Source organism: Corvus cornix, chromosome 5 (genome assembly GCF_000738735.6).
Source record: "Corvus cornix cornix isolate S_Up_H32 chromosome 5, ASM73873v5, whole genome shotgun sequence".
NCBI classification, from domain to species: domain Eukaryota; kingdom Metazoa; phylum Chordata; class Aves; order Passeriformes; family Corvidae; genus Corvus; species Corvus cornix.
The window spans coordinates 11,504,253-11,531,874 of NC_046335.1; the positions used below are offsets into that span (position 1 = coordinate 11,504,253).

At 39.8% G+C, this 27,622-nt stretch overlaps 1 protein-coding gene across 10 annotated transcripts in view; it reads left to right on the plus strand.

Moving 5' to 3' along the window:
- The window catches only part of BEGAIN (brain enriched guanylate kinase associated), a 160,459-nt gene that overhangs the window by 127,272 nt on the left and 5,565 nt on the right, over positions 1-27,622 (plus strand). For all 10 annotated transcript variants that reach the window (XM_039553158.1, XM_039553160.1, XM_039553162.1 and 7 more), the window contains 2 exons: positions 22,411-22,518; positions 26,166-26,249. In XM_039553158.1, coding sequence (XP_039409092.1) covers positions 22,411-22,518; positions 26,166-26,249 — 192 coding nt within the window. The remainder of the gene's footprint in view (positions 1-22,410; positions 22,519-26,165; positions 26,250-27,622) is intronic.

Here is a 27,622-nt window from a genome sequence, read left to right on the forward strand (position 1 = left end):
GATTTTAATCTGGAAATACCTAACAATTTAACATGCTGAGCCAAAAGTTTTGTCTTAGGTATTATTCTTCTGCTTAAAATCAGGTTTTAAATATTGCAGTTGCTGTTTCTAAGCACTACCCTTCCACTTTGCTTTATTAGTTAGCATTTAGGTGCTAAGTATTAAATAGAATTCAGTCCACTGGGGTTTGTCATACTCTGCAGTTTGGAGCAGAAGTAGCTGAGGCATCATTCTTTAATAGTGGCATAAGTGCTTGTATGAGCAATAGAAGCTGCCACTCTCTTTATGAGCCAAGCTAAATGCTATTAAATGATGAATGAACTAGTTCCATTTTATTTGTTCAGCCTTTCCCAGTGCTATTCCCACAACCCAATTTAAATCACCAGCTTGTATTCTACATAAATTCCTGTGTGCTTGAAATACATAGATACCTGCATAGAATAGCAGTAAAGGTTTATTTTCTTTTCCAGTGAGCAAAGAGTTAAATAATTGAAATTGAGCTGAAATAAAAATTCAAGATTAATGCCCCTGTTCTGAGACGGCCCTTAGGAGACTTTTCCAGGTAGTTTGCAAGACCATCCTGTTTTGCAGCCAAGTGTTGCTGGGTATCCATGGGAAGTTGAATCTCAGGCTGGTCAGTCCCTCTGGACTGCAATACAAAACAATAATATTCAAATCAAAAGCATCTTGATTAAATAACCTAATTAAAAGGTACATAAAAGTGGTGTTTTAGCAGACTATTTTTCTCCTGTGAGGATGAAAAAATCTCCAAATTTACCTTATTTTCAAAATTAAGGGTAAACATTTGCTTCCAGTGATGTGTTTATGACCTATTAATTAGTTCCTACAAGCATAGCTGAAATCCCAAACCTGATTTAACATGGTTCAAGGAGATAAAATTACCTTCAGCCAAACACCCCAAGACACAAACTGAGAAAGAAATCGCATGTCACTGAAGTTTCACTGGATGAACAAATACAGACCTCCAAGGTCCTACCTTTAAATTCAGTGGAGAGGAGGAGGGGAGCGAGGGAGAAGAGGAGGAGAAAGAGACAAAGAGCACGCAAGAGAACACACACCAGAGAAATTAAACTGCCAACCAAATGAGCTGTCAACCAAAGTCCATAGCCCATGGTTTATTTTAAATGAGCATATATATCTGCTCTATGTCACCAGGAGACACAAGTCTGTTCCAAGTCTTAACCATGCAGGATCATCTTTAGCTCAAATCTTGAGTTTTAAAGATCCTCCTCTCAGTCTCTGGTCTATTAGGACCAACACATATGCCTAAGGAGTGTGTAAGAAATTGTAAGAAAAAAAAAAAGAGCTGGGATAATCACTTGCTGTGGATAGCACTGTAAATGTAAAAAAGTGAATGCCTAAATTTTCTAAGTCCATTTGCTGTTACACAATTACTTGTTACAGTGCAATTACTTCAATCTAGGTGCAAGTCACACAGTTAGATGACTGAGTTGTGGGTAAAAAATACCTCTCTTTTATTTCATTCTTTCCCCACAAACACAAGAGATATAACTTTGTCTGAGCTGTATTTATAAACTTTGAAGAAGAACTGAGAAATTATTCGTCTCACAGTGATGTGAATGGCCTGAAAGAAAAGTTCTCATAGTATAAGGTATTTTTTCCACAATTCTCCCAATAAAATAGAAGAAGTAACTAAAAGCCAGTAAAAAGAAATGTGTGGTACTGGGTAGACTGAAACTAATTCACTGATTGTGATGGGAACAGTTACAGCCACACTTAGAAATGTAGCAGAATCCAAGTTCATTTCTTTTCTTCCTTATTTGCTACTAATTTTTATCGGAATTTCTATCAAAGATGCTTTCCACAGAGAGCACAGAGTGCAATTAAAGGAAGTTGCTTACAATGGCACAGGGAAGGTCCATGCAATTGTAAGAGGGATATGATCCACCCCGAGGAAAGGTAGTTTGAGAATCTCAACGAGTACTAGCTTGTGGAAACACTCAAATGGTTGCCATTAAGGAAATAATGTATAGAAAAACACTCTTTTGTCTTTTGAGAGATACCTCAGAAACAGAGTGAGTAAACAGATTTGTATGTGCAGGTCTGACTTTGGACTTTACAGTGGATATCAAAGAGGAATATTTATCTGGACTGATAGAATTCAGGGGAATTAAAATGGCTGTTTATCTGGACTAAAGAATTCAAGAATCTGGAATGTGAAAAAGGTCTGAGAGCCTTTGAAATCAAGGATACAGGATTATGCACTGCAAGTTAGAAGGAAAAATTGTCTAGAACATTTCTGAGATTCTCTGAATGAGAAACTTCCTTGCAACAGAGTATCTGAGAGGCTTGGAAGGAGAAACTTGTATGTCATAAATCATACAAATAAACTTAAAATTGCCAAAACTCAAGGTATGCTAGACTACACAAGGGAAACTAAAACATGTAGCAAAATAAACTTTATCTGTGTAAATTGTAGCACGAGAATAAAAGAAGTTGTTTAAAGAGGAGTGAAGAAATTGATGTTCAGCATAGCCCAAAAAGAAGTGAATCAGACAGTCATACAGAAGATACAAAATAGAACATTACCACTTGGAAGCAAGATATAATCATGCTAAGTGAAAAGGCAGCTGAACCATTGTCCTTCTAGGGAACCGAGTTTTATTATCAGAGAAAGCGAATATAATAAGGCCTTCCTACAATCAGTCCTACATCATTTCCATCAATTGTGCTGCAGTGGTGGGAACTGGGAAGCACAGGAGAGAATGGATGCCCCTGGCTTATGGGAACAGGATGAAATTTTGCAGTGCACACTACAAGGTGTGTGTGTGTGTGTGTGTGTGTGTGTACTGCACATAGGCCAGATTCAGCCCACCTACCCAAGTTTAGGAACCAAATTTAGGAACATGGAATTCCCATGTTCCTTCTGTGGTCAATAGGGATAGATAGATTAGCACTTCCAGCACCAGACAGAACATGAATCAATTTGTTGGGGAAACTGGCTCTGTCACTCCACTGACCACAGCCGTTTTACTGAGGAGCAAAGGCACTTTGCTTCCCCAGTTTGCTCAGATAAGTGCCCACCCACAGGCCAGACAAAACTGTGCCCTCGAACTAATGAAAAAAATATGTTAGAAATTGGGGATTGCCCACTGGAGGTGCCAGAAAGCAATAAAATTCTGGCTTGATTATTCAATCATAGCTGGAAAAATAATTTGGTTTCAGATGTCCCTTGTGAGGCATTTTTAGAGAACAAGAGCATGATGAGGCCATCTGGAATACAATATGCAGTCTCGGGCATCCAGATGCAAGGAAGATTAATTTAGTCTGTAACAAAACTACAATAATCAAGGAAATGAAGAATTTATCTTCTTAAATGAGATTAAAATATGCTGGCTTGTGTGGCCTAAGAGAATAAAGGTTGCTTTCTATAAACTGAGCAGTCTAAGTTTCTGTAAACTTAGCAGAGGCTAAAAGCTATTTAAACTAAAAGACACTTCTGCTGCAAAAACAAATGGATACTCATTACCCTTTAATAAATTTAGCCTGACTATTGGAAAAAGGTTGCAAATCCCCAGAGGACTAGAACAACTTTTATTAGGATCAGTTCTACTGCTTAGTCACATTGGTGCTAAAGTGTGATCCATTTAGGATCAGGATTTCCAGGCCAGCTGCCTGCAACAGCAAGGAGTGGTAGGCATGAACTCATGGGGTCCTCTCTAGTCCAATGCACCTTTGTGCTCCCCCATTTCTCTTTTGGAGCTGAACGTTTTCTGACCATTGCTCTGTATTCAATGACTTTATATGTGTAGTGACAGACTTCCAAAGACCTTCTTGCCTCACGGAGACAAAGGCCAAATTTTGGGAAGTGCTCTCTAGTCATAGGGCTTCTGTCCTTGGATTCACACACTTGAGAGTGTTGACTCGGCAGCAGATGATGGCTTTTCTTTCATGTCATGTTCTCTTTCAGGGACCATGTTCTGTGGCAGAAGTGAAAACAAAGGCATGCTGAGGGCTTACAACAAAAATAATCTAAGCTAGAGGAATTCACAGAATATTTCACACAAGTCAGGGAGTCAGCTGAAAGCCAGCTGGCTGCAGGCTGAGTCTGGCTAAGGCAAAAGTGACAGATACTGGTTGTTCGGAAAGAGGAGGTAGTGGGGGGAGAGAGAGCAAAGCAAAGCAAATAGGAAGGCTAAGAGGAGATGCCAAGAGTTACCAACAGACTTGGTTTTGATACAGAATTACTATATGCAGACAAAGAAAATAAATAGCGCCTAAAATAGAGCACAAAAAGTAATTTTTCCTCTTTTGAGAACCACCATGTAACCACACTTTTAGATAAGCACCAGCATCTCTGAGACAGCACAGATCTCCTATGCAAGGCAGCACTCCCCTCCTATCACTCTTGAGCCTTGTTCATACAAAATGTGTATATATTAGCTGACATATCAGAAACCTGACAGATTTTCCAGCAGCTGATGAGGCCAAAGAATCCTCTGCAAGAGTCATGTTTTGAGGAAGAATTCAAGAGAATAATGCAGATGTAGAAGCACAAAGCCCAAAGGGCTCTCCTAACAAACAAAACCAGGCCTCTTTCTACTAGAACATGGGATTTGGCTCAGGTATGCTTAGGCTGATCCCCACTGACACTGGGATCTCTTAATTTTTCTTCTCTGCATAGCATTTTTCTCTTTACTGGGGTCCTGATTCATGAATAAAACTCCCAAGCACTACTACAATACTAGGGAATGCAGTAACATCCCATCAGTAAATTTCTATTCATTTTAGTAAGTGATCATCCTTGTGTATGCCATAACACCATATGGCACCTGCCTTTGTTCTCCCATATTACTGTCATAATTGACATTGTTTTCAATCTTTCCTTAAAGGGCAAAATACATTTTACTTGTCCTGATCTCAACAGGCATTTGAAAAGGTAGGAGCATTAATTAGCTCCTCTGCACTCTCATACCATTCATTTTCCAAATATATTCAGTGCTTGTTAACCATTGGTTTTCCATAGTTAGAAATACCAGAGCAACTATACGGCTTTCAGGATCCTGCTCAGGTTAATATACAGAGTAACTTAGAGTTACTTTGAGAGTGGGGCCTGGTAGTAGGTATCATCAAGGTGTTTTGTTGCATGAAAAATGAACTCATTTTCTATTCTGACTCGCTTCTCAGTTTTGACTCCTATCCAGCACTTCTTCTGAGTAGTCAGGAGATGGCATCATCTGCAATCACTATAGAAGTAGCCAGTCATATTTTTGCCCACTTTCAGGACTGCCATGAAAAGTGCCTTTAAAAATGAAATTCAAGAGGGGAGAGAAATTAACATCAGTGTTATGAAAAGGTTCAGGCTGGAGGGATTTTATTCACATACACTCTCATGCACACACTTGATTCTTTAATTTGGAAATTTCTGTTCATCCTCAAAACAAGTGGTATGATAATAAAATGGTTCTCTCATCGACTCTGTTCTGGCACCGTAATACATCCCAATGAGATTGTTGATTTGTAATCCACTCTTGAAAGAAATGTGGTGCATCTCATTCATGTTATGAGCACAGGGCAATGCTTTTCAGTTTTAAGCCTGGAAAGCAAATTCTATCTTAAAACAGATTTGTCCACTGTATTTTGAAGTACAGATCAGAGCTTTTATAGTGTTAATTTGAAGAAAATCCTATAGTAACTGATTAATAATGTAAAAGGAGCCTAGAGATAATCCCTTAATATTTTAAAATGTTCAGGCCGCTTTTTTTAAGCAACACTACAACAACAACAAAAGAAATACACATCTGTACTAGATGATCTTTGAGGTCCCTTCCAGGCATTTCTGTGATCTTCCAGAGGTGTAGAAGTTGTTCAAGTGATATGAGATGTGTAGCTTCTGTTCAGTGGTTTACTGATTGAAGCTTGAAGATAAACCATAACTTAAGCTTTATTTCCTTCACCTGCATCACATAATCATTAAAACCCTGACCTGAGACAAGGTATGGGGATCCTTCCTATTCACAGATTGCTTGAGCATCTAAAACTGCTGTTCTGATGCTGGTCCACATCTTCCAGACAATCTCTTAGCAGAGTTTAGGTGTTCTTGAAATGTCTTTTCATAGACTAGAAATGCAAATATTATTACAACCTTCATTCTCCAAAATCAGAAAGGAGTCACCATCAGTTCCACTGTATATTTAAAACACTGCTGGAGGCAGCTGCAAAGGTGGATGAAGATGAGTGTAAACTGCAGAATTCTCTTAGTATGACCATTTTCAATGATTGCAATGAGAATTAGGATTTGTAAAGACACACCAGTGAAAAAGGGAGGTATAGATTGCAGTTCCATAGCTGCAGACTGATATCATAGGCCTCTTTAAATAATGCATCTAGAAGCTGAGTCACCTGTAGTAGGAACATTTGAGGTTGCTGCATAATTCAGGAGCTTTTGTTTCTGTAAAGAATACATTAAGGTTTTCAATTCTAAGCTTCTAACAAGCCCATGGTCTCCTGACAGTGACAAACACTGAGAACTGACATGTTGTACAGTTTAAAGATCTCACTCTTTGACTTGCATTTTTCATTTTCATTTCTCCTGTAGCCCTCACACTCCCATCCACCCTTATGACAATGACCTAAGTCCCATTCAAGGGCAGCCTTTCTTCTCTCTGAGGCTGGCACAGGGCAAACCCTGGCCAGGACTTCCCAGGGAAGGCTGGACAGATTCATATATCCATTCAAAGCAGACTGCCACAGCTCAAAGATTTCACAAGATACCAAGCCCAAGGACTAGACAAGCTGCTCTGGTAATGACCTTCAGCCACGTGGAGCACTGAGATGCCTCCTGGGTGGTTCTTACTGAGCCAGGACATGCAGAGGATGTGTCAGACTCAGCCTTCTCCAGATAGGCAACAATTACCTCATGAAGTGCCAGCCAGCTTTCTGCAGGTTCTTCTGGTGCTTATTTACCAATAGAAAACAAAATTTGTATTCTTCAATCTCAGGAACTGCTGACTGAAATGTTTATGGCATGAGCTAGATGGATCAGATGAGTGATCACAGTGGTCTTCTTGCTGGTATAGAAAAACTATTCAAAAAACAAGTTGTTTTGACTTAGTTGGCTAAATTATTTATGCATGCCTGGTTTTTCACAGACATATCTAGAGAACCCTAAAATCTGCCATGGCATCTCCTGCCAGCTCTTAAGCTGCATCTTTGTTAGCTATCAACTAGCAATTAAGACATTGCTTAGAATCAGCCTTCTATATCTAATCTGCTGGAAAATATGGACTTTGAAACCATGCCAGAGCAGTAGGAAGTGTTTCTGTACCTTCCAATAGTGCCTAGTTTTATCACCAAAAGCAGTTAGCACAGGCTGTGATGAGGTTTAAATAGTATAGTTCTACCATTGCCTTCAATGAAAGCATTTTTTCCCTCCTATCTATGTGGATTAAATTATACCTCAGGAAATTTAAAACATCTATATTAAGTTATATTTTTCTACAGTGGTAAAAGATAAACTGAGACAGAGCCAAACAGTAGTTTTGCTGATGACTTTATGCATTTACTGGAGCTAGATTCTGGAGGACACCAGGAATTTTCCTTACCACAGCAAGTTACAGAAGATTTTTTAAAGTTTTTATTCAGAATGCACTGGATCTCCTTATCTCTTAGAACAACTCTTATGACTTCTGATGAAATTTGAGACTAGTGCAGAGACATTCAACATTATTTTCTAGCTGTCAAGTTGCCTGAAATTTGGCCTCTCACTCACCCAAAATATACTCATGGATGGGGACAGTATTCAGTCTCTTATTTTGGAGTGGCAGAACAGAAAGGATGTTTGTTAAGACTCAAAGCTAGAAGTAAAAATTGGGATAAAAGAACCCTTTTAGCAATCAGAGATTTTTTCTAAAGCCTTGACAGAAATTTCTTATCACTAATGAGAATCAACACAGCTCTTCAGTGTCCATCCACATTAGCACATTTCTCTCAATAAATAAACCTCAGTAGCTGAAAAACAAATTATCTCTGCACTCCTCAAGGATAAGATGTTGTGACAGGAAGCATTAAAAAAGGACCAGTAAAGTAGATGTCTATTCTGAAGACAACAAGCACATGCAATGTACTACATTGTGTGGAGGATAAATTCAAACAGAACAATGTGGAAATACAAGGAAAACAAAAGCCAGTAAATCAAGTCATAAACAAAAGTCATAAACCAAAGGCTGGGTACAAAAATCAGACTAATTAGATTAAAAGTTTCACTGAATTTAAAACTATATTCCTAGAAATACTTTTGAACAGTGAGATGGAAGGAACCAGAAGGCAATCAACAGGACAAGAGGATATGGACTTTTGTAGAGTGGTGCATTTGGGTCTGGCTTCTAACCTTCAGTTTTCTGGGGTCTATTCTCTGTCAAATATTTCTCATTTCATCCTCATCTATGATTAAAAAGAGTCTCTCTAAAGTTTCTTCCTAAGATCAAAGCCTTAAGGATTAATCAGTGTGTTCTCAAGTGTGAGTCTATTCTTTTTCCTTCCTCTTCTGGCAGGTTCAGGGGCCTAACATCCTGCCCAACGCTCATGTTTTCCATAAACCAGTAAAGTTTTACTCTTCACAGTGAGAGAGGGCTTGGTTATGGTATCTAAATCTCATTTTCTTAATGGTAGAGAACAGTTTACCTACAGGCTCCCAGGGCTTTTGGTATTCCCTTGGCAGGAAGGAAACAGCTGTCAAATGACTTCAGTGCCCATGATTGAAGGACCATCCCTTAAAGAATTGGAAAATAAATCCAAACTATTAATTTTAGTATTGTGTGCTTACCAAGAAGTTTTGGGGTTTTTTTCATTTGGTTTTGGGGTTTGAGTTTTGCTTTTTTCTGTTTCCAGAGAGCTGTCTCTGAAACTAAATGAATTAGTTATTAAGCAGTAAATAACTTTCAAATCAATGGCTGTTGACAGACACCACATTTAAAAAAGAAATGAAGGGTGCCAAAGTTAGAGTAGAAAGTTTGTTATGGACAGTGTTAATCTCTGATGTTTTCCAGAAGAAATTTCCAAAATTTCTCTGTGTAGCGCCCAGGGATTTACTAAATCTTCTGCAGTTGGGGTACCTCAAACCTCAGGGACATGGTGCTGGGCAAAGTTCCCCCATGTTGTCCCTATAGCTCTGTGTACTCCAAATGGCCAGTAGCTCCCTCCTGACTACACAATATCATTAATGTGCTTTTTGCACCAGCTTTGCAAAGAAATGTCTCATTCTGACCTAACTGGGCCATTTTGCAGTACTTCCCAGTCCTTGCCTTGCCACATGAGCCACAAAACAGATGAGCACCTTTCCCTCTTCACTTGGCTCCCCTCAGCAGCAGGCAGAGTGCTTGTGTCACTCTTTGCTTTAAGGCCAAGCATTTTTTTTAACTACTGATTGCAACCCAACATCCAAATTCAATGGAAACTACAGACAATGTTGAGCAATGTGTCTTAGCAAACACTTGCAAAATCCTTCTTATAAAAAACAGGAGCCTACATAAATTTCCACCTAAGGTTCCTAAAAGAACCAGCTGAACAGATTCCCAGCTTCCTACTCCAAGCTAAATTAGAAATACATTCTAATGTGTTAAGCTGTTATTCATTTTAAATAAGACTCTGAATGTAGAGATAATTCTGAACCAGCTGTACCAACATCTGAGAGGTCAAGGATAGAATGGGGCAAATAGAGGTTGTGCAAAACACAAAGTCATTTTTTATGTTGTTCAGCTACTGGAAAATTAAATCAGAAGAGTATAAATAATGGAAACCAACACATTTTTATGAAAAATTACATAAACCACTATTTCTTTTGCAAAGGCAATTGAGTAGATCTATCTGGATAGTAAGACTTGAAAAGTACCACTTCATATGATTGTGATTACTAAATAAACATGATACAGTATCAAAAGCAGTTAGCAGAAGGGTTGCAGTAAAAGTCACTTCAAAAAGTACCAGGTGCTGTGGTATTTCCATTTAAAAGAGTCTGTTCAGAGGGCTGGATCAGGACAGCTCAGTGATTGGTACGGGTCTCAGCACAAACCAATGTCTTCAAGAGTGTCTCAGAAGTAAACACAAAATTATTGCTGATAAAATGAGATAAAAAGGATTAGCAATGTTGTTAAATGTTGATAAGCAAATTAATTCAAATGACCAGTGCCTTTCATAAGATGTTCCCATTCAGTCAAAATATGTTTTTCCACAGAGATTCAAAAGCATAAAATCTATGAGGGTCCTTTGCAGACCCTATTGCAACAAATGGGAAGGAAGAAGTAAGCGGAATGGGTTATGCTCTGGAAAGGAGGGACTCAGGAAACATAACTGATTCTGAAAGTCAGACTGGTTGAACAACCCCACATGAGCCCCCAGCATCAAGCCATGACAAAAATGACAAAAGCAGTATTTGTATAACCATGAGAAAAGTGAATAGAGCAGAATGATAATTTTGCCACAGTTTCAGACAAAAGAAAATCCAGTTTGAAGACAGTGGCTCAAGTTCTGATATTGAAAATATTTTAGAGGGTTTGTAAAATCATTCAAGTTGCCTGAGAATTGGAAAGACTGAAAAGTGAAGAAGCTGCCTCAGCAAGAGACTCAGGCAGCTCACAATTTTAGTGCAGAGAAGAAAGACAACTTACTCATACAAATGTCTTCACAGAGAGAAAATGCTAAATATCAGACAGGTTTTTAATCAGGCAAAACAAGAGCTACACTCAGGATCCAGACCTGTTCAAAGGGGGAAAGCTGTTTGCACATTCAGAGGCACAGAGCTCCTGGTATCCAGGGAAATAGCATATTCTTCATTTCTTGAGGTTTTCCCATTGAACAGGTCATTACAATCAACTTACTGAAAGTCTGTCTCAGCTAGATTCACATTAGTTGCAAAATCTCTTCATGCTGCTCTTCCCTGGGGACACTTACAGACCCAGAAAAGCAAGCTTCCCATGAATTACAAGATTTATGTCTTGGGAGATATGGATTCAGTCCTTGCCTCTGCCAAACATCATTTATGAGTCATTGAGCTAGTTACTCAAAGTAAGCTTCGTTTTACCTACTTTTAGATATCTACATGCTAGATGTCTATTTAGCATGTGTATGTTTGAAGTGTTTTTACTCAGCGTCATTATCAGTCAGTGGAGAGAAGCAGGCACCATTGGAGAGCTACTTCTCCAAAAATGAATCACCATACAATGAGGAATTTCATGCTTTGAAGAAATCTCTGTGCTGATTGAAGGAAGGCAGGAAGGTGGCTGGCTTAAAAGTGGACAATGACACCCCTGACATATAAATAAGGGAGGGTTTGCTTTAGCCTCTTCTCAAGAGGATATTAATATTTCTAAGCTGCAGTGAAAATAATACCTTAGAGACTTAATATTATTAGGAAGTATATGAATAGCTATAATAAATGGAATTAAGAAATCACAGTGTTCAAATTTTTGCCAGGCTGCAGGGCAAAAGAAAACTGCATCTTGGGGTAGCATTGGAAAATATTTAAACTGTGAGCCAGATTTTCTGAATGCCATGGAGAAATACTGAGGCTATTGAATCCATGAACACTTTTCTTAATGGCAAAAATGGTTAAAAATATCTCTTTCCCAAAAAAAAGGGCTTTTCAGTTTTGAAGGGTTATTTTTGATCAGCCTGGCTTTCAGGATGGGCACAGAGTTGTGCCAGCACAGCTGATGGGGCCATGAACTGTTGTGGGGCAGCAAAGGGCCTTTAAACCAAATTCACGACTGAAAAAAAAAAGGATTGTGGAGTTACAGTATAACTCAGGACAGTTAAGGAGGCAAATGAAGTTACAGCAAAGCTCTGAAATGGCACAGAGGAGAGCAGTGCTGATTCAAGACAGTTGATCTTATGACATGGGACAAAGGTTGTGACATTTCTCTTGATCAAAAGGTTGAGTCTCTTCCATCTACACAAACTCTGGAGGCAACAGGTAAAATGACCATCCTGAATAGCAAGACAAGAAACACACAGCAGTGAGTTCCCTATCTGCTTGTCCATAAAAATATATCCATCTTTAATTTTCCTTGGATTTGATCCCAGCAGTCAGATGGCAAGGAAGTGTTGCATTTCCCTTATAGTAAAACTCAATCAGTTACACCAAGCAAACCATTGCAGCTTTTCCTTATGCCAGAAGAGTTTACTCCTCAAGCACCGGGGAGCAGAAACAGGGTCCTCATTGTGGGGATCAAATGTGGCTCTATCCAGCAAAGCCTCCCGTGACCACAACCTGCAGCAAACACCACTCCAGCTCTCCAGCACAGTCCCACCTGTCCCTCCCTGCAGGGTTCCTCAGCAATTCCAAAGAGTCACAAATAAATTCATATGAAAAAGAACTACAACAACAACCCCCCCAAGCTGCATTAGGAGACAAAGACTTGAGTAACCTACTAGCAGGGTTGGAAGCAAAATTCTGTCTTTTTTCAAGCAATTTGCATAATGGCTCTTGTTGGGGAAGATGAAACAGGAAATATGATTGCCTCACAAAAGATTTTGGGAATGTGAAAACTACAGGCGACATCGAAATGAAAGCCACCTTTGAGATACCAAGTCTTAGTTACTGAACAACTGGAAAACAATGGTATGGCCAACTGAAGGTAATCCCCTCTTGATGGAACAATACCCTCTGCTTGCAGGCAGGTCCGAGGGTCAGAGCAGACCCTACTAGCTCAGCAGAAGGGGTCCAAAGAGTAGTTTTTAGAAGTTAAAATGTAACACTCTATGGTAATATAAGAACTCCTATAGGCTGTATGTAAATGCTATAGGATTTGTATCTTGTATTAGATTGGTTAGTGACAATTAGAATATTCAGTACAGAAGATGATTTATTGTATTGTAACCAGGACTTCACGATTCCATCCTATTCTCATCACTTCTTCTTCACTCTCTTTCCTCTCGCTCTCTCTCTCTCTTACCCGCTTACTCTCTTGCTCTCTTGGGCCTGCTCCGAGCTGCGGCTGGCAGCTCTAAGCAGTGCCCCTGTACCCACACCCTTTGCAATAAACCGCATGTTCCAAGATCTGACTATAGAGATCTCTCGTCACCGTCAGTCCCGTCCAAACCACCCCCGCTGTCCTACAGGATCTTTCCTTTTTTATACTTTTTTTTTTTTTTTTTGGGGGGGCAGTTGTTATTTAATGTAGTCATTATACTTGGTTATGGCAGTTTGAATTGGGATGCTACCAAAAAGACACTATTTAGCAGGGTATGAGGGGCTGGATATTTGAACAGAGTATTTTGTTTTAATGGATTTCCACTGCTTTGCCTTGAAAAGAGCTTATATGGATTTTCTCAAAATGTTCTCAAGGATCTGGTGTTGATTGGGGTGTGGGTTAAACACCAAACCTTAAATATCTTTACCCAACATGAGGTTTTACAAAGTAAATATCAGAGATATATTTTAATAAAAAATGGAGAGGCTAATTCACACAGAAAAGACACAAGTAAATTATGTTTATTCCCTGTACTACACTTACAATTTTTCAGCCAGCTCACCAAATCTTCCCAATCAATACCCCAGCTGATGTTTCAATGTATATTAAACAGATATGAGAGATCAGGGGAGCAGAATATAGAGACATGCACACATTGGACATGGACATGTTTAGAAAGATCAAATTCCACAAGAGGAAGAGCCCAAGATGTGGAAAAGTGAGGAGACGGAAGCCTAAGGTATAACAATAATGCAGCAATAATCCTAATAGCAGATTTGCCATTGTGACAAGCTCTGTGGGCAGGCCAGAGCTGCTGGGCTGGCTCTGGGCTGTTCAGGGTCCACCAAGCAGGGCTTGGGCACAAATCCTGCTCATCACAGGTTTTCAGTGCAAGAACGGCTTCTGTGCACTCAGGTGCACTCTGAACCCAGAGATGAAAAGTCAGCCTTGCCACAGGACTGTGATATATAAGAGAAACTTTTGTGAGAGGGAAGTACTTTAGCTCCCGAGAGACCATTTAGATAAACCATTCTTTTAGTCACAGGGAGAAAAGAAGAGACTTTAAGTTTTCTTCTGAACAACTAATTATTAAAAGAAAGGGTCAAAAGGTGACAGGAAATGTGAATTTCAAAATTCTTAGAGCTGAACAAATTATTAAAGAGCAAAGTACTGTAAATAATCTAGCCTTTACTTTTTTTATTTGGCTGGGAAATTGTCCTTGTTTAGGTAGTCAGGTCTAATTAGAATTCACTTGCATATTGAAGTAATCTGCAATGTATATGAATGAATTTAATATTCCAAAGTTCAGAATGCCACATTTTTCTTCCTAGACCATTTTACTTCTTTACTCAGAGAAATTAATGCTACCTCCTCTTTCTAGACTATCTAAGTAGTTAATTTAGGCAATATCCAGTCTCCAGTAATTTCTCCATTTCCACAGAGGAGCCTTTGTGGCTGGAAAGTTTGAGTGTCAGGCAATCAGTCCTTAGAGTGACAGCTTCAAGCTACAAGGCTGGTGAGCCTACCTTATGTGGCCTGCAGCAGTGGAACGTCTCCTTTTCTACCCATTCACACAATTTCTTTTTCTTTTTGCAAGATGTTTTGCTCCTTACCACTAGCTCAGCAGAAGACTCCATTCCTTTCATTTCACTATGACCATGTAATTGTTTTAAATTATTTTGCTGAGCTCCTAGGAGGAGTGAAAAGATTAAAAAAAAAATAATAATTAAGCTATGGGCAAGGACAGAAAATCCAGTCTCTCCCTGAGCCAACCCAAGGGTCATACATCTGTCACTTCCTTTTATCCCATGTGTTCATCATAAGAAAGGCCTGTCACATTGGAATAATGTTCTTGCCACTATCTTCTTTATGTGGAAGAACTCCAACATGACTTAGATTTTTGCAGTAGGTAAAGCCTTAGGCAAAAGACACATCAACAACATATTTACTCTGACCTGCCCAGAAAAATGGGTATTTTCAAATCCTTAGTGCCATACGTTTGTCTCTGAAGAATGCAGCCTTGCCTGCAACCTTGGCAGCTTGGCAACATAAAATCACTTTAAATAAACATCTAATATTCTGTAGGATAAATATAATGAATTAGTCATTGCTCCTTACCATGAAGTAGCAGCACTCCTGAAAGCCAGGCTCTATTAGCATTTTGAAGAAGTATTGAGACAAGGATGGGTGTCCTGGGGATTACTGCAATGGGAAGCAAAGATGAGACAGTGGTAGATGATGAAGTGCAATCAGGATGCTGCCACAGCCTCTGCATACATCCCTACACATTCCTGCAGTTTTGTTTGTAACTTGATAAAGAATTACCTCATAAATCTGCTAAACATTTGGCTCTTTTCCTCTTTTGCTTGTAAAGATGCACATTCTTAAATAGACTTGTGTGTTCAGTGAATCTGTAAGTGAACATCTCCTTTGGATACTCATTTTGCTCTTAAACCAAAATAAGATTGTTATGCACAGAAGTGAAACTAAAAATTTAATGTGTATTAAATGTTGCTTTCATGCCGCAATGATCAGCCCCAAATCCTGCACCCCAAGGATCATGTTGTGAACTGGTATCAGTTGATACAGTTTCACTATTCATTGAAAAGTCTTTCATTATTATTTGCTCTTCTGATCTTGTCAGTTCACTGTTTTTATTACAGTTTCTGCCTGTGGGTGCAAGTGAGTGTGAGTAGGGGATATCCACTGCTCTTCACTGGCAGGTAAACTCACACAGAGCATCCATAAACAGGCACAAAGACAAACAAGTCATCTGTCATGAAAACATGAAGATCTGCAGAGCAGAAGTTAACATGCTTAAAATCAGGGATTACTGCAGAGAATATCCAGTAATTCCTGCAAATCTATCCTTTGCTTCTTTATGAGCCAATTGATAAAACAAATTATGCATATGATCTGCAAATAGAACAGCTGTTATCTTTCAGAGTTACAGGTGGAAAAAAGGTTTTATTTCCACCCCATTTCTCATTCTTGTTTTCTTTACCTTGTTGGCTATAACCCTGGCCAGGCCATGCCCACCACCACATATGTTTCTATTAAAGACTCTGCTTGCAATCTAAGATGTCCCTTATTGTGAACACTGTGCCTTGCTCAGCTGAGACCGTGACACACTTGAATGAGAAGAAAAGTGCACATTAGCTTGAACTAATCCACAATAGTACCCTCTGCAACAGCGAGAAGTATCCACACCTGGTGGGAGAGACCATTGCATAATCTCCCAATCTTCAATTTCACAAAGAATGGCTGTTTTTATTAATTGCTCACCAGGACACGAGATATGTACTGACAGATGCTATAAAACAAATTCATCCTCACTCATCACTGAAGTGCTGTCATTGAACTATCACTGAGAATGCACAGGGCATCTGGGGGCCCTTTCTTTGTGACAGATAACACACTCACATCCTCCATGATTGCTGTAATTATCAGTAATAACTAGATGTGGCATCACTGACTCCAGAAGGCATACATTCACATGCACCAAGTCAAGTAGGGAGTCTGTTTGGAGTCTTGATGGAATACCAGGGAAAAACATAAGTGAACTTGTACCATATTCCATGCATCCTTGTTCTCGATTTTATTAGGACCTAAAGATGTCTTAATTATATATTAAATCATCTCTGCATAACAATAAAAGCATTTGCTTATATGCAAATATCAGGATTTGCTAATAACAGAAATTTAAATTGTCATATCATAACAACGCCACTTACCACAGCAGTCCAGTGAGATGTGGCAGCCATACATTGCTACAGTACTCACAAGAGGACAGCATGGTTGAGGTTGGAAGGGACATCTCGGCATTATCTTCTTCAAACTCCCTGATCAAGCACCTACAGCAGGTCATCAAGGACCATGTCCAGGCAGTTTTTTAATATCTCCAGGGATGGAAACTCCACAGTATTGCTGGGCAACCTTTTTCAGTGCTCAGTCACCCTCAACAGTTAAAGAGTTTTCTATGTTCAGATGGCACTGCTTGAGTTTCATGTGTTGTGCCACTGGTATTGTGCCTGTTGCTTCTTGTCCTGTCACTGGGCACCTCTGAAGGGAGCCTGGATCTGTCCTCTTTGCACCCTCCCTTCAGATATTTTTCCACATTTGATGAGATCCCACTCAAGCTGTATTTTCTCCAGGCTAAACAGTCCCTGCTCTCTCAGTCTTTCCTCAGAACAGAGATGCTCCAATCCCTTAATCATCTTCCTGGCTGTTTCTTAGACTCTCTCCAGCACGTCCATATCCACCTGTACTGAGCCTGAACAGGACACAGTACTCTGGGTGTGGTCACAGCAGTGCTGAAGGGAAGAATCGTGCTGGCAGCACTTTGCCTAATGCAGCCCAGGGTTACCTTTGGCCTTCTTTGCAGAGAGGAGACACACTGGTGGCTTGTGTTCAACTTGGATCCCAGCAGGACCTCCTGATCCTTTTCTGAAAAGCTTCAATGTGTGCTGGGTGGCCCCAAGCATACATTGGTGCAAGGGGTTGTTCCTCCCCAGGTGCAGGATCTTGCACCTATCCTTCTTGAAATCCATGAAGTTCCTCTCAGCCCATTTCTCCAGCCTATGAGGTCTCTGGGGAGTGCAGCACCACACTCTGCTGTACCAACCACTCCTCCCAGTTTGTCATCATCAACTGCTCAGTTTTGTCCTTCATGATTTCAATGAGGTTATAAAATATCACCATAAAATACATAGACTTTGGTTAGAAACTATATCACCACAGCACTTGTTTGCTGACTACAATCCGTGGAACAGTAAACCCCCTGCATTTTCTTAGCAGATACCTTAAAGCATAAGCAGTGAAAGATTGTGACTACTGTTCTAGGAGAAAAGTACTGAGTTAACAGTGTTACACTGGCCCACAAAGTTGGGGAATTTCTCCTGTCAGTGTTGTGTTCCCCCTGGACAAGAAGAGGAATAAAGAAAAAAGGGAACAAAGTTCTGCCTGTATTCCTCATCCAAAAACATTGTAGTACACCTCTGGCAAGGCGTTCAGGATGGGATACCAGTATCATTCCGGTGGTATTTGTAACAGAAAAAGTCTCTCTCTCTCTCTTTCTGTCAGTCATTTGGGCATTACTTATTAAGAATTATTTCCAAAGGAATACTGCTGGCCACTAATACCTTGCTGGTCAGTACTACCATTACATTATTGTCACTGTAGCATCGAAATTGCATCCACAGAAATGTTCCTTACAGGAACATCAAGAACAGATTTACTTTGCCATGTTTGAAAAGTCTGACATTTCCACAGACCAGTACTTCCCGTTTGCAAATTTGAGGCTGCTTTCCAAAGGTCTGTACACATCAGAGCTCCCACAGGACAGCAGAGATGACAGGAACCAGCCAAGCCCTGACTAATAGGCTGACACTACTCTATGGTAGGACACCCTCCAGCTGCTGGAAAGCAATGAAGGGAGACTGAAACATTACGAGAGAGAGAGAGAGAGAACTTTTAGCCTGCCCATTTCTGCTGGAGGACTAGAGTAGGAACCTTTGTGGATCCACTAATGTGCAAGATAAGCAGATCTTTTCATCCAGCTTTTGTTACTTTTAAAAATGCACTTATCTATTAATTATTTCATGCTGAATCAACCTACCAAAATGCTTTTCACCCCACTTACATCACAGATTTCAAATGTAGGGACACGATGGCACCAAACACTTCTGAAAGCATCAACTTATACTTTTATGGATTTGTAAATATCTGAGCGATGTTTTCACCATGATAGATATAAATTATAAAAATGGCCCCAAGGTTCCAGACAGAGAATGTATATTTTATCATTTGGTTCCTTTGTGAAGAACAGATATGCAATTCCTTCCTCAGATCTGATGAGGAAGCACTGAGCTCATGCTAAATCCAGGATAGGAGCAAGGTGCCCTCAAAATCGGTGCTGTGATTGCTGGAGTCACCCAGCAGTACCAATTTGGTCTGACTCAGATGTGGGCACATGATTGTAGTTCTCTTGTGTTAGTCAGACACTACAGAGCTGTATTCTTGTGTGCTGACTCTGTGGCAAGGGATGAGGGAGGCAGAAGATGCGCAGAGCTGACTCAACAAAGATTTCTAGACAAGGACCCACCAGGCGCTCAGCCCGCTGCCATCTATAGCTCTGGCATTTTGGAGTGGACTTCAGGAGCCCTCAGCCCAGCTGCAAGCTATTGGCATATCAATAACACCATTGATTTAATTCACTACTGGGTTTTGAGAGACAGGGTATTAGCACCTGCAGAGCAGAAAGCAGTGCCAAAAGGAGGGAGGAGGGGTCACCAGCCTTATGGAAGAGTAGGAGGACCAACCTTCTATAAGCTACCAAAAATAGAGGGATCTGCCAAAAGAGGTTACAAGTAAAATAAACACTTATATTTGTAACTCGTGATCACAGAATTGATATTATTATTCCCATCCTCCTTTCATACCTCTCTGACAATTTGATGCTGAATATATGATTGTTTGACTGCAACTGGAGAGCTCAAAGTTGCAGTCCCCTGTGACCAACAATCCTTCTAATGCAGTGATCCAGCACTACCACGCTGTCTCTTCCAGCTGTGCTATACTCCCACAGCTGGTGTCAGGATTAAGCCTTTGTCCTCTTGTTGCCACCACTGCACCACAATAATGTCTGTCTGAAGCTCTGAACTTCCAGAGATGAACACACAGTGTGTGGCCAACACGCCAAAGGATTTCAGTGTCCTGCCCGCCCTTAGGCTACCTCATTTTGCTGCGTTGAAACAGACTCCTTGCTCATGTCAACAACACTGATTTCAAGAGAAAGATGTGAAATAATAATGGTGGAGAAGACTGGGACTGGCCTTTCCTTCTTACTCTTCCGCAGCACTACCGAGATGTTTATTACTTTGGTGTCCACCTGCTAACCTGTATATTATAAATTTGAACTGAGGCGAGTTTTACAGTTCAAAAAATACAGAATATCTTTTAAAGTCACTCTTGAGCAGGTACAAAGTCTGGGAAACATCATCCAAATGTTATCATAAATGAAATAAAGTGAAATCATAATTCAGCAAGATTCAGCCTTACTCAAATGCAGTGGAAAGTAGTGCTTCCAATGCCTGAATCTGCTGCCCTTTTATTAGTTTCTCTCCTGAAAACTGTAAATCCTTGATCAGATATTCTCTCCTGAACTGCAAAATAGAATGACTGAAGTTCAATTTGGCTAGGCAAGAGCAACAGTAACTGAGATCAGAGAGATTTAGAGCAGCAGAGTTCTACAAATCAGCTGTCCTGGCATGACAACTCGTCATAAAAGGACTGATAAAATCTTCCATATGAATGGTTATTTGGAAGATTAAGTCTGTGGACATGGATCCTTCAAAAGCATGAAATTACTTAGAAAATTGAGGGGACACTTTTTTTGTGGGTACTTAGGTAGTCCCTTTTCTACCCCATTACACAGCTAAATACCTCTGGAAATGTAATCTTCAGTCACAGTCTCAAAGGAGACAGATTTTTAGAGGTGCACAGATGGCCAGGAGGTTTACAAAGTGCCTAGTTGTTTAGTTCACTATAAAATCAATGAGAGTTAAGGGTCTCATATAAAACCATGTCGATCTGCCTAATTAAAAAAAACATCCCTGTGTCTGGTTAAAATCAGTAAGGTTGGAGCCTTGCAAGCTCTCAAAGCTGCACTTTGGCCTTCCATGAGGTAGTCCCAAGGCAGGAGTGCCTGATCAATGGGAACGAGGAGAGGAGAGGTGTCAAGCCTGAACCAGCCTCCAGACACAGCTGAGCTGTCAGGACAGAGGGCTGGCAACAGCAGGGAATAGACAGTCCATAGAAAAACTGACATTAAAATAGGCCAGTCCAGACCTTCACAGAGACACTTCAATCATATCTGCACAGTTTAAAGCAAGCTGTGGGTTTGCTTAGACCATTCGAGAAGGTGTTTTTCTTTAAATAGCAGCTTAGGAGGAGAGCTGCCACTTCCAATTTAATCACCCTCCTTTAATACAGGCCAGTGCTTTGCAGCTGGATAATTAACCTTGATATTCGTTGGGACTTCAAAACACCCAACTCCCATTGCTGTCAATTAGCTGACGATGCCAAGCATGTGTTGATAGAAGACTTTTTGTGACCCTGGCAATATGGCATTTGGGAAATTTCAGTCCTTCACAACTAGTTTAGAATGGGAAGTGACATTCACAGAATCACAGAATGGTTGAGGTTGGAAGGGACCACTGGAGGTCATCTAGTCCAATCTCCCTCCTCAGATAGGGTCCTCTGAAGCACTTTACCCAGAATTGTGTCCAGGGAGATTTTCAGTATCTCCAGGGAAGGAGACTCCTCAGCTTCTATGGGCACCCTGCTGCAGTGCTCGGCCACCCTCACAGTACAGAATTCCTTCCTCATATTCACGTGAACTTCCCATGTTCCAGTTTCCACCTGTTGCCTCTTGTCCTGCTGCTCAGCACCACTGAGATTTATGAATTATGAATTTTGGATTGAGTTCACTGAACAAAACAGATGTACATTAGGGTTCACCCTACTTTCTGCTCTTATGGCATCGTAACTTTCTAAAAGACCCTCAAGATAATTTTCAACCTTCTTGTTGCAGCTCTGAGTGCACAGAAGATGCCTTGATCTCAGGGCATTCAGAAGGTTCCATACTTTTTTAATGCCAATGTAAGGCTGGAGGCAGGGTTATAAATGACTGGCACACAATGATTTTTGATATAAGAGGCAATAAAATAAACACTGCATATCAAAATGAGACAAAATATGGGAAGGGCCAGTGACATTTCATTCTTTCCACTGATTTCTTTGCATTTATAATAAAGAGTTACAGCACACTGGTAACAAGTTTAAATTAGGGGGAGAAAGAAATTTGAATCAGACTGTTTTCCTGATATGCCACAGTGGGTTGTGTTCTGCTAATGAGTGTTAACACTGCAATCAGGTAAACATTCACCTTGAGAAATGAACAGCCTTAATCAGAGCTTTTAAATCAGCCAGAACAGTCAACAGCTAAAATGATATTGGCTCAAACACAACTGCTTTTCTTTTTAAATATTGTTCTTCCTTCCTTATGAGAATGGGAAATAATAGCATAAGTGGAACATTCTTGTAGCAAAAGAGCAGCTCCAGTCCCTTCCGTGTTAGAAACCCTCTCCTGTGACTAAGAAGGATGTATTGATTGAGGCTCAATACAACATTTTTGCACTGGCTAACTTAAAGTCTTTTGTGAAGGTTCCTAATGGCAGCTCAATCTGACCTCCATATTTCTAAAGGACTTTGCTGCATCTGCTGAGTACAAATAGCAAAATAATGGAGAAAACCAATGGCGGGGGGTGGAGGAGAAAGAAAAAAGAAATATTGGTCTGTTGTGCTTTTCTCTGGATTTGAGAATGACATCAGTCTATGGGCCTTTATCTGAAATATTCTGACAGTAGAAAAAACACTGACTCCTCCATTGTCTACACAGGGTCAGCACTATGAAGAGGAAAAACGGGCTTTGAGCCATGAAATAATTGCACTCAATAATCACTTAATAGAAGCCAAGGTGACGATAGATAAGTTGTCAGAAGACAATGTAAGTATTTAAATGTGCAACTGTATTATTTTTGATATTATATTCAGAAAAAAATTAGGTCTTGCACTTCCCATGAAATTATAGAATAATTTTTTATGTTTGTATAAAATATAACTTGTCGCCTCAACAGTTAAAATTTATGTATGTTTGTTCCCATCATTTCGTAAATCTGGCTCTCCTTATCCTATGAGGTGAGACTTTTCACTGATATTTTTTTCTTTATGTCTAGCCTGAAACTGATGAAAAAATATTCTAAGAGATGGCAATATTCCCACATTGATTTTGCCATCAGTACAGCAAACTGGTGCAAGCACATGGTCAGAGCTTTTGCAGGGTCACGTGTGGAGTGAGGACTCATCAGAAGGATTTTAGGCACAGTGTAAACCCCAACATTTCCTGCAATTCTTTGTTCTTTCAGTCTTTGCTCACCAAAAGGCCCAGCACAAGGGAGCTCTGCTAGCAGAAGGTAGGATTGACCCAGCCTGGTCACTCAGATCACTCCTGCAGGGAGCAGGAGACGGGCTTTCCCCAGCAGTTGTTAATGTGTAACAATTTACCTGTCTCTGTGTGGGACAAAACAGGGAACATCTCTGGTGATTGTCACCCTGCGTCTCATTAAACACTGCTGCAAAATGGCATGAGTACTGCAGCTGGCAACAAGCTCATTAAATTCTTCCTGAGACAAACCTACAAAGACAGCAAAGAGAGGAATATTGCAGGCATTTAGTTCATTATTGTGCCATTCCTTCCACACTTAATAAAAAATTCATCTACAGAGGACATGTTTCTGTTAGTACTTATTTTTCAGCATCTTATATTCAATCTTCCCGAATTTCACATGAACTCCTAATCATAGCTGGGAGCATTTGATCCCATTAAAATGCCTGCCGATGTGAACTCTGTCTGTGCAATTAACAGCTTTCCAACAGAAACAAAAAGTTCCCAATCTGACCCCTTACTTTTATAGAAGTTGAGTTGAAAGAAGAGTTACTTCACAACTCTACCAGCTGTAAGTAATGGACTGTGGTAAATGTAATGGGCTACATTCAGGTTTTGGAAGCACAGGTATACCTCCAGACTAATTCAGCTGAAATCAGTGGAGTTATTTCTGCTTTAAAATACAGGTGGAAAAAAATTGCAGAACTCTCCCTTTAAGTGTGCATGCATTTACACTACTTCACGGAGTCAGGTTTGAACCCACATTTGAAGTGTTTTCAATATTCATAGTGGTACTCTGAGCATTAGAATATGATCCAGAGACCTCAAATAACAGTACCACTGCATCGGACTTGAAGTTGGGTCACAGAAAAAGTTCTGCCCTTGCAGGATTCAAGAAAATTGCATGAAGTTGAGTCAGGGGAGGTTTAGGTCGGATATCAGGAGAAGGTTCATTCCCCAGAGGGTGGTTGGGCACTGGAACAGGCTCCCCAGGAAGTGGTCATGGCCCCAAGCCTGACAGAGTTCAAGAAGCATCTGAACAATGCTCACAGGCACATGGTGTGACTCTTGATATCTTGGTCTTGGGGATTGTCCTGTGCAGGGCCATCGATGATCCTTGTGAGTCCCTTCCAACTCAGGATAACCTGTGATTTTGTGTAGTATTACTGATAAAAGTAAAGGTTACATTCCAAATTTTAAAATAAAGGACTATGAAGCAAACCACTAGTATTATACCTAAGTAGAGAAGCGATAAACTGAAGAATCCTACATGGGGAGAAAGTTTTTGTACTGGCAAGATCTCTTCCTTCAAATCTATTTCCTGTTACTCTTCTGACAGAAGTGTAAAATGATGCTTTTGATACAAAAATATATTTCAAACTGTGGGAAACACTTCTGGCATTAGTTGCCAGTTATTGTTCTAGTTGCCACAGATATGGTTGGTTTCCATTTAGGCAGATATTAAAGGAGAGAAAGTCGGTCCAGTCACATGGCTCGGCCCAGCAGGTTGAGAACAAAGTGCATGTGGCACATGTAGCTCACATGTAATTTTTCTGTAGTAATTTTTAAAGCTGCTAAAAATAAAGTGTCAGAAATGCTTTTTGTACTCTCCATGACAACCACTGCGCAGAAAGAGAGGCACACAGCTTTAGAAGAAAGGATTAGATTCTGGAGAGATATCATTTTTGTGTGCCTGGAAATGCCATATGGGACTCAGGGTACCTGTCTGTGCTATACTCTGTGCAGCAATATATTATGGGTTTAATGTGCATGCAACGTGTCAGAATCACATGCACGTGCAACAGATTTTACTTCTAAATTGAATTCTTGGGTTCTTACATTTTCACGGATGAAAATAGTGTGTCCTGATATGAAATTTAAGACCCACATAAATGAGTATGCCTCCACAATACATTTGAGGCAGAAGTGGCATGGATAAAATCTCACAAAGACACAGAAAAAAACCACAAAATAAAATTGTCTAAAGGTCGTTGAATACGAAGATATATGAACTAATGTTCATAGGAAAATTATTCCCATACCTCATAGACTTACAAGAACATCTTGCTGCATGTTATTACAAATACCTTAAAATGGTATTTTAAAAGAGAGGAAATTTTCTTTTTCACAGAAAAATTTCTCTATCAGTTTTTAAGAGAATAAATGGAGCTATAAAAATCGGCATGCAATAAAATTATTAACACCAGAGAAAATCAAAATCATATCAATATTCTACAACATTTGCCTATAAACATATGCTAATTTTTACAGATTAACACAGGCCAGTGCCAATAGCACTTTTATTCTTTGTATATTTTGTTTCTTCCCACCTATAAAGTCAGCTTCTATAGCCAGCTGTGGCTAGGGCAACTAGATAAGGAAAAGGAAAAACAACATACAACTCTTACCTTCAGGGACCCAGAGATACTGGTTGAAGGATACAGTTACGCAGTCATGTGTGCTAAATTAAATTTAGGTGAAGGGCAAATATGTGTGCCGAATTTTCCCATTAAATAGGCTGTGGGAGCCATCCACTATGAAGATAGCATAAGAAGCTTGCTTAAATTCTCTCCTTTCCTGTGTGGAATTCTCATGGTAACTTCTTGCTCAGTGAAAATATTCTGCTCTGCAGCATCAAATATTTGCAGTGAGATTTAATATATTTCTATAGCTGCATTCTGCAAGACATTAAAGGGGCCAGGAACCAGCAAGAAAAATCAAAAGGAGAGAGTCTCCCTTTTTAAAAAAAGACACATTGTATATTTCTGCAGTGAATTTCTCCACAATCTCATAAGATTATTTTAGCACTTTCTAAAGCAGTATTTTAATGCTAGTCTGGATAATAATCAGTAAAAATTTTCTTTTTTGCTTAAAAGATCATGGTTTTTAACCTTCACAATACCATGCATGTTAACAGTATAAAATTCTGTTCTTAATGGTAAGCATCCATCTTCTGAAATGCAGATTACTGTTCTGTTGTAACAGGTTTCAAAAGTTTATTCTTAGTAATTTTATCAGCCTTCCCAGAGCAAAGGGGGAAATATCTCTGGGATGTGCAAGAAACACAGCATCTTAATTTGTTTAGAAGTTAAAGTATGCTCCAAATCTCCCCAAAGTGAATTTTCAAAAGATTGATCAGGCATGGGGAAAAGGCTGAAATCCACAAGCACTTTGCAAACTTTAAAGAGGCTATTTTTTGTTTTTTCCAGGAGCTCTACAGGAAGGACTGCAATTTGGCTGCTCAGCTGCTCCAGTGCAGCAAGAACTACGACAGGGCACATAAACTTTCAGAGGTAATGTGACCAAGCCTCTTGAATATTCAAGGATATAAATATTGTATGGAAAGCAGGTTATTTTGCACGTATAAATTCCAGCATTTTTTTGCCCTTAAGGCTTTTATTCCTGCACACACCTTCCTTTAAGCTGCAGGAGGCCTTGTGCACCTGCTGGTGTTCTGTGCAGTCGAGGGAACTGCTGACAAAATCACAGCCCATGGTGGAACTTAAAGGTACTCTCTTCCCCAAAACCTCTCCTATCCTGTAGAATGGGCCTGCACTGATTGCCTGTAAAACAAAGGTTTTAGCAACACTGAAGTGCTGTGAGCTCTAGAATGCAAAATGCTGGGCAGGAGCAGTGGGGTGAGAGCAGGGAAATGACAAGCTACAGGCGTCAGAGATCCTGATATAATCAATTTTCCTCCTGAAGCTATTTTCCAGTCCAGCTAGTTTCCAAACCTTAATTTTAAAATGGACTGACAGAACAAATATCTTTTTGTAAAGAAACCAGAGCACCGAATGATTGATTTCCAAGGTGTAAACTTTAATTAATAATCCTCGCTTCCAAGGAAACAAGGCTTGAGAGATAGGCTCCTTAAAGGGGAGGTAAATATTATTTTAGTGAACAAGACAGTCTTTAGGGATCCAGGCCCTTCACAAAGCAATAGCACCTTCCTCACATGTATTGCTTCAGTGAAGTTTACAGAGAATAGCTTTTCCTTCATCAATCCCATCAGGTCAACATTCCCCCAAACAGCCTCTCAGGAAATTCTGCAGTGGAATATTGCAAAATTAAATTTGGAATGTACAAACCGTTTATAAGCCAGTAGATGGTTTCAGAGCACTAAACAACCCTGTTAAATAAAGATGGAGCAAGATTCTTCTGTCAAACAGGCAATGATTTTCTGAACAGAGACAGAATTTCCAAATTAACCATTATCTTGGTCCTGTTATTTTTTCCTGTTAACTGACTTCCCTTAGCAAATTGTATCCAGGAATTATCATTACATTACTCACACTTGAAAGCACCCTACCTGTTACAATTAGGACTTTAAAAGCACTTAGCTGTTCATTTACAGAGAAGTATCACAAATGTGAGCTCTCCCCACAATTTCCCAGACTGTCGTATACTCCGTTCAATAGGCAGTCTCCACTCATAAGTCCAAGTATTTATTAATTTAGCAAGTGTGAATGTGCTGTCACAGCCAATAAATTCCTTACAAATGCAAATATTGCCTGATAAACTATTGTATGTTATCCAGAAACCTAAACTCTAGTACAATATAATAATGTGACAGCAGAATCATTTTAGTAATTCCAGTTTCCAGTGCAATGCCCAGAAAACAATGTTCTTTTTAACACATTTCATAATACTAATAACGTATATAAAA